General features: G+C 39.5%; 2 protein-coding genes across 3 annotated transcripts in view; one reads left to right on the top strand and one right to left on the bottom strand.

Moving 5' to 3' along the window:
- The window catches only part of TFB1M (transcription factor B1, mitochondrial), a 207,489-nt gene that overhangs the window by 65,792 nt on the left and 129,782 nt on the right, over positions 1-11,915 (bottom strand). The gene's annotated exons all lie outside the window — the stretch shown is intronic.
- CLDN20 (claudin 20) lies at positions 23-1,014 on the top strand. Its single transcript, XM_053710972.1, has one exon. It carries the CDS (start codon positions 83-85, stop codon positions 746-748), a length of 666 nt encoding a protein of 221 aa, XP_053566947.1. The 5' UTR covers positions 23-82; the 3' UTR covers positions 749-1,014.

Genomic DNA, 11,915 nt, shown 5'->3' with positions numbered 1-11,915 from the left:
AGAACGATCAGTTCATCGATCTAAGAGTTTGACAGGAGACAACAGACAAAAAAAAAAAAGGGTGGCTGCGGAGACCCCCACAATGGCCTCGGTGGGGTTACAGATATCAGCTTTTGTGGTAGCGCTGCTTGGTGTATGTGGGGCCATTGCTGCTACTTTGTTACCTAACTGGAAGGTCAATGCAGATACTGGAGCAAATATTATAACTGCAGTGACACAAATGCAAGGGCTGTGGATGGACTGCACATGGTACAGCACAGGTATGTTTAGCTGCACGGTGAAATACTCCATCCTTTCACTGCCAGTCTACATCCAGACTGCAAGGACCACCATGGTGCTCTCCTGCATCTTCTCAGGCTTCGGTATCTGCATATCCATGGCTGGAATGAAGTGCACAAAACTAGGGGGCGATCGGCAGACAAAAAGCCATATTTCTTTTGTTGGTGGAACCTGTTTTTTGCTGGCTGGAATATTCGGGATGATCCCGGTGTGTTGGTACATGAAGGAGATTATTTCTATCTTCTTGGATCCTTCTATCCCAGAGAGTGGCAAGCATGAACCAGGAGGAGCTGTGTATGTAGGATTTATTTCTGCTGGGATGCATATTCTAGCAGGTGCAGTCTTCTGTGCATCGTGCGCTAAAAAGCAGCATGAGAACTGGGAACCACATCCGAAAAAACAATCTCAGCCAGCAGCTCAGCAATCAGAAAACAACAATGCAGGCTATAATCTCCAGGACTATGTGTAAATGGAAACAAATGCCATAATATGTCTGTCTGTTTGTTTTTTTGCACAACAATTTACAATATATATTTGTTATTTTCCTAATATAAAAAAATCTCTTTAAATGAATTATATTTTATTTAATTACACTCATATTGAAATTGATTTTGCTACCATAATGGAAATTAAAACAACAAAAGAAGAAAATAATGAGATTATATTTAAAAAATATATTTGTATGCATGAAAAATATTGTATATTTAAAACAAAATAAATCAGATAAAAGATGTATGGATTGATTTTTTTTTATTGAAAGGGCTGCTTTATGATTTAGGTTATTAATTGCCATAGTAACTACAGTTCTATTAAAAAAAACACCCACATTGCTGAAATGTCCAGATGAAAGTCTAAAAAGCTGTGAGCTTTGCAATCAGTGCATGAAAAATTAAGGTACAAATACAACTTCAGTATTTTGTTGGGTACTATTAATTTAGCATTAAATGATCAACATTTTCACCTGTAACACAAAAATATTTGTTCAGTACAGTTAAGAAACAAAGGGTAATTCATAGTTTAATATGTTGCAGTCCATTTCTAGCAGCTATTGGGCACTACATTAATTATTTTTATAGAAGCACAAAAGGTTCTTAAAATAACAGTACTATATTTCAACTTGTTAAACCATTAGAAATCAAACTAGTCAAAATTGTTGCTAAATGCTAAACGTTGCTATGTATACCACTTTTAGAGATAAGAATGGCAAAATTAGACTTGCATGATGTAATTTTAAGTCACTTTTAGATTAATTTCTATTATCAAATGTACTTTGTTCTATTGAAATCCTTTGTTGAAAAGCCAATACATATATCCTCAACAGCAGCAATGCACTACTCGGAGCTAGCTGGTGATTACACACATTTAATTGTCAATTGTCTTGGCTCACCTGCTGAGTTCAACTCTCAATAGTGCATTTGCGGCTCTGGGGCTGACTTTATCTATGTGTTTAATCCATTTGCAGGTGTTAAACACATAGTTATATGAAAGCGACAGTGCAATAATAAAATGCTCTAATATATTAGAGCATTTTCTTTTGCACTTTCATATCCCTTTAAGTCCTGAGTATTCTGTTGAAAACAAAAGGAAGTATCTGCACACTTACATTATGGTATCTAGTGGTATAATTAAAGGGTCAGTCTAGTCAAAATGTAACTTTCATGATTCAGATAGGTCATGCAATTTTAAACAACTTTCCAATTTACTTTCATAATCAAGTTGGCTATGTTCTCTTGATATTCTTTGTTGAAAGCTAAACCTATGTTGACTTATAATCTAATTTCTAAGCCCCTGAAGGTCGTCTCTTATCTCAGTGCATTTTGACAGTCTTAGTCTGTCACAGCTAGACAGCGCTAGTTCACGTGTGCCATATAGATAACATTGTGCTCACTCCCATCTAGTTATTTATGAGTAAGCACTGATTGGCTAAAATGTCTGTCAAAATAACTGAAATAAGAGGGCATTCTTTAGAGGTTTAGATATAAGGTAATCACATAGGTAAAAAGTGTTGGTTATGCAGAACTGGGGCATGGGTAATAAAGGGATTATCTATCTTTTAAAAATATAAACATTTTCAAGTAGAGTGTACCTTTAAGTAAATTCAGTCCGTGTTAAGCAATGTATTATTGCTGAAACCTGCAGTTTTGTTTGCGCTATGTGCAAAATGGAATTCTTAAAACGCATTAAAGGAAGAACACAATATTACTTCTATTATATGACATAATGGCACTCAATTAGTCATCTCTGTATTCTAAGAAAGATACAATTATGGGCAGAAACATTACACAAGAGGTGTCAGTATTTGTTTGACTCTGTTCAATGTATTTTTTGAATACTTTGTACCAGCCTTTAACTATTTCAATCCATAGGACTCCAAATTTAAAATTTAGAACAGACATTTCAAAGAACTGGTATGTTTTTCAGTGCTAGTAAGAAGGAAAACCGTGTTTAAAAAAAATAAATAGAATTTACAGAAACATATTTTTAAATGCTAAAAGCAATGTTTTCAGTATAACAGTAAAACAAAACAAAAATCTCAACATATGACACAACAGAGGCAAAGTGTAAACAATCTTTATGTAATATGAATCATCATATAAAAGCCAAACAGCACTGCAAAATAAAAAGCAGGCCCATAGTCAGCCGTACTTATTCCTCTATTTAAAGAAGCAAAAACAAAATTTATGCTTACCTGATAAATTCATTTCTCCTGTAGTGTGGTCAGTCCATGGGTCATCATTACTTCTGGGATATTATCTCCTCCCCTACAGGAAGTGCAAGAGGATTCACCCAGCAGAGCTGCTATATAGCTCCTCCCCTCTACGTCACCTCCAGTCATTCGACCAAAGGACCAACGAGAAAGGAGAAGCCCAAGGGTGTAGTGGTGACTGGAGTATAATCCAAAAAATTTTTTAGCCTGCCATAAAAAACAGGGCGGGCCGTGGACTGACCACACTACAGGAGAAATGAATTTATCAGGTAAGCATAAATTTTGTTTTCTCCTGTTAAGTGTGGTCAGTCCACGGGTCATCATTACTTCTGGGATACCAATACCAAAGCAAAAGTACACGGATGACGGGAGGGACAGGCAGGCTCTTTATACGGAGGGAACCACTGCCTGAAGAACCTTTCTCCCAAAAACAGCCTCCGAAGAAGCAAAAGTGTCAAATTTGTAAAATTTGGAAAAAGTATGAAGAGAAGACCAAGTTGCAGCCTTGCAAATCTGTTCAACAGAAGCCTCATTCTTAAAGGCCCAAGTGGAAGCCACAGCTCTAGTAGAATGAGCTGTAATTCTTTCAGGAGGCTGCTGTCCAGCAGTCTCATAGGCTAATCGTATTATGCTACGAAGCCAAAAAGAGAGAGAGGTAGCCGAAGCTTTTTGACCTCTCCTCTGACCAGAATAAACGACAAACAGGGAAGACGTTTGACGAAAATCCTTAGTTGCCTGTAGATAAAATTTCAGGGCACGGACTACATCTAGATTGTGTAGCAGACGTTCCTTCTTCGAGGAAGGATTAGGACACAAAGATGGAACAACAATCTCTTGATTGATATTCCTGTTAGTGACCACCTTAGGTAGGAACCCAGGTTTAGTACGCAGAACTACCTTGTCTGAATGAAAAATCAGATAAGGAGAATCACAATGTAAGGCAGATAACTCAGAAACTCTTCGAGCCGAGGAAATAGCCATTAAAAACAAAACTTTCCAAGATAACAACTTGATATCAATGGAATGAAGGGGTTCAAACGGAACACCCTGTAAAACATTAAGAACTAAGTTCAAACTCCATGGCGGAGCAACAGTTTTAAACACAGGCTTGATCCTAGCTAAAGCCTGACAAAAAGCTTGAACGTCCGGAACTTCTGACAGACGTTTGTGTAAAAGAATGGACAGAGCTGAAATCTGTCCCTTTAAAGAACTAGCGGATAACCCCTTTTCTAAACCTTCTTGTAGAAAAGACAATATCCTTGGAATCCTAACCTTACTCCATGAGTAACTCTTGGATTCGCACCAATATAAGTATTTACGCCATATTTTATGGTAAATCCTTCTGGTAACAGGCTTCCTAGCCTGTATTAAGGTATCAATAACTGGCTCAGAAAACCCACGTTTTGATAAAATCAAGCGTTCAATTTCCAAGCAGTCAGCTTCAGAGAAGTTAGATTTTGATGTTTGAATGGACCCTGGATCAGAAGGTCCTGTTTCAGAGGTAGAGACCAAGGCGGACAGGATGACATGTCCACTAGATCTGCATACCAAGTCCTGCGTGGCCATGCAGGTGCTATTAGAATCACTGATGCTCTCTCCTGTTTGATTCTGGCAATCAATCGAAGAAGCATCGGGAAGGGTGGAAACACATAAGCCATCCCGAAGGTCCAAGGTGCTGTCAAAGCATCTATCAGAACCGCTCCCGGATCCCTGGATCTGGACCCGTAGCGAGGAAGCTTGGCGTTCTGACGAGACGCCATGAGATCTATCTCTGGATTGCCCCAACGTCGAAGTATCTGGGCAAAGACCTCCGGATGAAGTTCCCACTCCCCCGGATGAAAAGTCTGACGACTTAAGAAATCCGCCTCCCAGTTCTCCACTCCCGGGATGTGGATTGCAGACAGGTGGCAAGAGTGAGACTCTGCCCAGCGAATTATCTTTGATACTTCCATCATTGCTAGGGAGCTTCTTGTCCCTCCCTGATGGTTGATGTAAGCTACAGTCGTGATGTTGTCCGACTGAAACCTGATGAACCCCCGAGTTGTTAACTGGGGCCAAGCCAGAAGGGCATTGAGAACTGCTCTCAATTCCAGAATGTTTATTGGAAGGAGACTCTCCTCCTGATTCCATAGTCCCTGAGCCTTCAGAGAATTCCAGACAGCGCCCCAACCTAGTAGGCTGGCGTCTGTTGTTACAATTGTCCAGTCTGGCCTGCTGAATGGCATCCCCCTGGACAGGTGTGGCCGATAAAGCCACCATAGAAGAGAATTTCTGGTCTCTTGATTCAGATTCAGAGTGGGGGACAAATCTGAGTAATCCCCATTCCACTGACTTAGCATGCACAATTGCAGCGGTCTGAGATGTAGGCGTGCAAAAGGTACTATGTCCATTGCCGCTACCATTAAGCCGATCACCTCCATGCATTGAGCTACTGACGGGTGTTGAATGGAATGAAGGACACGGCATGCATTTTGAAGCTTTGTTAACCTGTCTTCTGTCAGGTAAATCTTCATTTCTACAGAATCTATCAGAGTCCCTAAGAAGGGAACTCTTTCGTTCACCTTCCATCCATGCGACCTTAGAAATGCCAGTACTAACTCTGTATGAGACTTGGCAGTTTGAAAGCTTGAAGCTTGTATCAGAATGTCGTCTAGGTACGGAGCTACCGAAATTCCTCGCGGTCTTAGTACCGCCAGAAGAGTACCCAGAACCTTTGTGAAGATTCTTGGAGCCGTAGCCAATCCGAATGGAAGAGCTACAAACTGGTAATGCCTGTCTAGAAAGGCAAACCTTAGATACCGGTAATGACTTCTGTGAATCGGTATGTGAAGGTAAGCATCCTTTAAATCCACTGTGGTCATGTACTGACCCTCTTGGATCATGGGCAAAATTGTTCGAATAGTTTCCATCTTGAACGATGGAACTCTTAGGAATTTCTTTAGGATCTTTAAATCCAAGATTGGCCTGAAAGTTCCCTCTTTTTTGGGAACTACAAACAGATTTGAGTAAAACCCTTGTCCTTGTTCCGACCGCGGAACTGGATGGATCACTCCCATTAATAAAAGATCTTGTACGCAGCGTAGGAACGCTTCTTTCTTTATTTGGTTTGTTGACAACCTTGACAGATGAAATCTCCCTCTTGGGGGAGAGGATTTGAAGTCCAGAAGGTATCCCTGAGATATGATCTCTAACGCCCAGGGATCCTGAACATCTCTTGCCCAAGCCTGGGCGAAGAGAGAAAGTCTGCCCCCTACTAGATCCGGTCCCGGATCGGGGGCCCTCGATTCATGCTGTCTTAGGGGCAGCAGCAGGTTTCCTGGCCTGCTTGCCCTTGTTCCAGGACTGGTTAGGTTTCCAGCCTTGTCTGTAGCGAGCAACAGCTCCTTCCTGTTTTGGTGCAGAGGAAGTTGATGCTGTTCCTGCTTTGAAATTACGAAAGGAACGAAAATTAGACTGTCTAGCCCTAGGTTTGGCTTTGTCCTGAGGCAGGGCATGGCCTTTACCTCCTGTAATGTCAGCGATAATCTCTTTCAACCCGGGCCCGAATAAGGTCTGCCCTTTGAAAGGTATATTAAGCAATTTAGATTTAGAAGTAACATCAGCTGACCAGGATTTTAGCCACAGTGCTCTGCGTGCCTGAATGGCAAATCCGGAATTCTTAGCCGTAAGTTTAGTTAAATGTACTACGGCATCTGAAATAAATGAGTTAGCTAACTTAAGGGCTTTAAGTTTGTGTGTAATCTCATCTAGTGTAGATGATTGAAGTGTCTCTTCCAGAGACTCAAACCAAAATGCTGCTGCAGCCGTGACAGGCGCAATACATGCAAGAGGTTGCAATATAAAACCTTGTTGAACAAACATTTTCTTAAGGTAACCCTCTAATTTCTTATCCATTGGATCTGAAAAAGCACAGCTATCCTCCACCGGGATAGTGGTACGCTTAGCTAAAGTAGAAACTGCTCCCTCCACCTTAGGGACCGTTTGCCATAAGTCCCGTGTGGTGGCGTCTATTGGAAACATTTTTCTAAATATCGGAGGAGGTGAGAACGGCACACCGGGCCTATCCCACCCCTTAGTAACAATTTCAGTAAGTCTCTTAGGTATAGGAAAAACATCAGTACTTGCCGGTACCGCAAAATATTTATCCAACCTACACATTTTCTCTGGTATTACAACTGTGTTACAATCATTCAGAGCCGCTAACACCTCCCCTAGTAATACACGGAGGTTTTCCAGCTTAAATTTAAAATTTGCAATATCTGAATCCAGTCTGTTTGGATCAGAACCGTCACCCACAGAATGAAGTTCTCCGTCCTCATGTTCTGCCACCTGTGACGCAGTGTCTGACATGGCCCTAATATTATCAGCGCACTCTGTTCTCACCCCAGAGTGATCACGCTTGCCTCTAAGTTCTGGTAATTTAGCCAAAACTTCAGTCATAACAGTAGCCATATCCTGTAATGTGATTTGAAATGGCCGCCCAGATGTACTCGGCGCTACAATATCACGCACCTCCCGAGCGGGAGATGCAGGTACTGACACGTGAGGCGAGTTAGTCGGCATAACTCTCCCCTCGTTGTTAGGTGAAATATGTTCAGTTTGTACAGATTGACTTTTATTTAAAGTAACATCAATACAATTAGTACATAAATTTCTATTGGGCTCCACTTTGGCATTAGCACATATAGCACATGTATCTTCCTCTGAATCAGACATGTTTAACACACTAGCAATAAACTAGCAACTTGGAAATGCTTTTCAAGTAATTTACAATAATATGAAAACGAACTGTGCCTATAAGAAGCACAGAAAAAATTATGACAGTTGAAAATAAATAAGTTATAGCATCAAATCTTTGTAAGAAATATACAATTTTAGCAAAGGATTGTTCCCATTAGCAAAGGATAACTAACCCTGACAGCAGAAAAAATACACAAATAAACGTTTTTTTTTTGTTTGTTTTTTTATCACAGTCAACTACAATCTTCACAGCTCTGCTGTGAATGATTACCTCCCTCAAAACAAGCTTTGGAGATCCCTGAGTTCTGTAGAGATGAACCGGATCATGCAGGAAGAAAATGAACTTCTGACTGAGTTTTTTGATGCGTAGTAAAAGCGCCAAAAATGGCCCCTCCCCCTCACACATAACAGTGAGAGAGATCAGTAAACTGCTTTAATTTAAACAAAACTATTGCCAAGTGGAAAAAATAGTGCCCAAAACATTTTTTCACCCAGTACCTCAGAGAAATAAACGATTTTACATGCCAGCAAAAAAACGTTTAACCTCAATAAATTAATTGTTATTTAAAACCTATTGCAAGTCCCTGCAAAATAGGTTAAGTCTATGCATACAGTATAAATCCAGTGAAGTACCATTCCCCAGAATACTGAAGTGTAAAATATACATACATGACAGCCTGATACCAGCTACATCTACTGCATTTAAGGCTGAGTTTACATTATAACGGTATGGCAGGATTTTCTCATCAATTACATGTCAGAAAATAATAAACTGCTACATACCTCTTTGCAGATTAATCTGCCCGCTGTCCCCTGATCTGAAGTTTACCTCTCCTCAGATGGCCGAGAAACAGCAATATGATCTTAACTACTCCGGCTAAAATCATAGAAAAAACTCAGGTAGATTCTTCTTCAAATTCTACCAGAGAATGAATAACACACTCCGGTGCTATTATAAAATAAAAAACTTTTGATTGAAGGTAATAAACTAATTAAAATCACCACAGTCCTCTCACACATCCTATCTATTCGTTGGGTGCAAGAGAATGACTGGAGGTGACGTAGAGGGGAGGAGCTATATAGCAGCTCTGCTGGGTGAATCCTCTTGCACTTCCTGTAGGGGAGGAGATAATATCCCAGAAGTAATGATGACCCGTGGACTGACCACACTTAACAGGAGAAATACAAGTCAATCATTTGGCGAAAAAAAAACTCATTGTAGGCACATAAGTAAAAGGTACATAGTAGATAATGTATCATAAGAACATAGGTGATCTCAATGACATAAAATATAACCAATTACAGTGTAAACCAGTGGTCTCAAAGTACAGGCCTCAAGTTAGCTTCATCCGGCCATCCCTTGTTTAATAGGTAATCCATTCATTTGGGCTGTCAGTAATTTTTTTTAAGGGTTCTAAGAGGTGTAACTAGTAGATGTCCTACTTTTTACGTTGTTATACAGTTCCGTAATGATCACTTCACTTGGCACTCAGAAGATAAATATAGAAAACTGTGTATGTCTATTGTGGGCTACAAAACTCCCACCATGCACTACTACTTGGGTAAATGTCACCTCCAGTTCTTAGTATATCCAGTTCCTGAGCACTTACTCAGTTCAAGCGGCCCCCGTGGGAGAAGAACACTTGGCCAAAGGCCTGCAGATACAATGAGCTTGATACCCCTGATATAAACAATGTGTGAAAGAGAGGGAGAGAGACTCATAGCGTAATTATTTCAATACCAAAAATTAATTAAATAAGCCTTAATATTGAAGCCTAATGGAAACCCTAGTACATAGGGTAAACATTGAATAGGCCCCTCTTTTTGCTAGCAATGCTTCACTACAGTAACAGCAATTGCACAAAGACAAATCCCATTCTCTACAGAGAGGTTTTCCATTTTGGCAATGTTTTTGCAGCTAAATTATTGCAATGAAGGAAACCGCGCCACTTAGTGGTTTCACTATTCACAGTATGATAAAATCCCATTTTAGAAGTCGCAGCCACTTTGGTTGCAACAGTAACAAATAGGAAAACGGTGCTTTTTCAATCAATGATTGGAAACATTAAAAAAAAAAACATTAAACATTAAAGGGACACTAAAAGGATTCAATAACCAACTTATCAGTGCAGGACATTTTATGCCTTATGACACAGAGACAAAAGATGGGTAGATGAGTGAGATTAATTGTCAGACAAATATAGGTAACTGTAGTTACACTAAATAGGAAGTTGAATTTCAAAAAATCTTATTTCAATTAATGTAAATTGCCAAGAATTAACTACATAGAGTGTTTGAATTAACCATAGAGTGTTTGTATAATCTGTAAATCGATGTATCTAATTTTAAGAGCTATAAAAAAGATTTAAGAACACATGGCATCACCCCTGGAAGAGTTATACAACTGCTTACCAGGTATTGCCCATTCTTAGAAATCAAGTCAGAAATAATAGATAAAACATGTGCCTTGCACATGTTAAATGTAGCCTTAAATGTATTTAAATGTGATATGTGTAATATGTCATTTCTTAGACTGATCTATGTCTTAGGCAGAGAATGGAGGGATAATAACCGATAGAGGAACAGCTCTGGAATGAGACAAATTCTGACTCAAAAGAAGAATAAGTAAATCTATGAGCCATACAGCTAGGAAACCAAATCAGTAGTCCCATATAATAATATTTTTTTTTGGTAGAATTTTCTGTAAGGTTGTTTACATAAGGTCAAGATTATCCTCAACAATCATCACTGCAGTGACCTGGGTCACTCCAATAATATTAGAGAGGCCTAGCGACAGAATGAGAAACATCAACCTCATCTGAAGTTTGCACCAAAATAACATCAGCAGTACATGAATCATAGAGATTAATCTTGCCTTACAAACTGCAAAACAATTAAGCCTAGAAGAGGATTTATTAAATTTATTATAATATACTTAAAGGGCAAGTCAACCCAAAAATTATTTTAACTTATTTAAATTAAGTAATTAACAATGTTTAAAGTAAACCGTAGCACAATTTCGATCTAAATATACATTGCTAGTAAAAAGACTTACTTTTCCGCGTCCGGCTGTTTTGAAATGGCAGCCTCACACCTCCTTTCACTGACGTCACCCAAACATAATTTCCAGCTTCAACTAAGGGATAAGTGTTGATCCTGCACATCCACGTGTGCCGCGCATGCGCAACGCGTCATTTTCGTCAAGGGGGCATTTTAAGTAAGGAACCAAAAAATACTGCTCAGTAGCATAGCGGTTGTTATTTGCGGCGGACCTGTGTGCCTTCCATTTTTTTTCTTTTTATGAATAAATAAGAGGATCAGAGAGCTGTTTGGGAGGGATCAGGGAGGTGGAAGTTTTCCGGGAGATCCTACACTGCAGCAAAAAAATATAAAAACAATTCAATAAAAAAAAAAAATGCCCTAAAACTTCATAGTGGAAGTGGTAGGTATAATAATAATAAGCTTTGTGAATCAAAAGTTTCAACCAGGATGCCAACGAAATGACAGAGGCTTTCTGACCTTTCCTAGAGCCAGAAAAAATAACAAATAGACTAGAAGTCTTTCTGAAATCCTTAGTAGCCTCAACATATTTCAAAGCTCTTACCACATCCAAAAATGTAAAGACCTTTCAAGAGTATTCTTAGGATTAGGACATAAAGAAGGAACAACAATTTCCCTATTGATGTTGTTAGAATTCACAACTTTAGGCAAAACAGCTTTATCTTGATGGGAAATTAGATACAGAGACTCCCAAGAGAGAGCAGACAACTCGGAAACTCTTCTAGCAGAAGAAATAGCCAAAAGAAATAACACTTTCCAAGAAAGTAGTTTAACCCCTTAAGGACCAAGGACGTACGCCACACGTCCTCAAAAAAAACATAATTTATGCTTACCTGATAAATTCCTTTCTTCTGTTGTGTGATCAGTCCACGGGTCATCATTACTTCTGGGATATAACTCCTCCCCAACAGGAAATGCAAGAGGATTCACCCAGCAGAGCTGCATATAGCTCCTCCCCTCTACGTCAGTCCCAGTCATTCGACCAAGAATCAACGAGAAAGGAGTAACCAAGGGTGAAGTGGTGACTGGAGTATAATTTAAAAGATATTTACCTGCCTTAAAACAGGGCGGGCCGTGGACTGATCACACAACAGAAGAAAGGAATTTATCAGGTAAGCATAAATTATGT

The sequence above is a fragment of the Bombina bombina genome, chromosome 4 (genome assembly GCF_027579735.1).
Source record: "Bombina bombina isolate aBomBom1 chromosome 4, aBomBom1.pri, whole genome shotgun sequence".
Taxonomy (NCBI): Eukaryota; Metazoa; Chordata; class Amphibia; order Anura; family Bombinatoridae; genus Bombina; species Bombina bombina.
This window is presented reverse-complemented; position numbering and strand designations above follow the sequence as displayed.

Bases quoted from the DNA above. Each gene is read 5' to 3' on its own strand.
- CLDN20 (XM_053710972.1), top strand. From the start codon at position 83: ATGGCCTCGGTGGGGTTACAGATATCAGCTTTTGTGGTAGCGCTGCTT.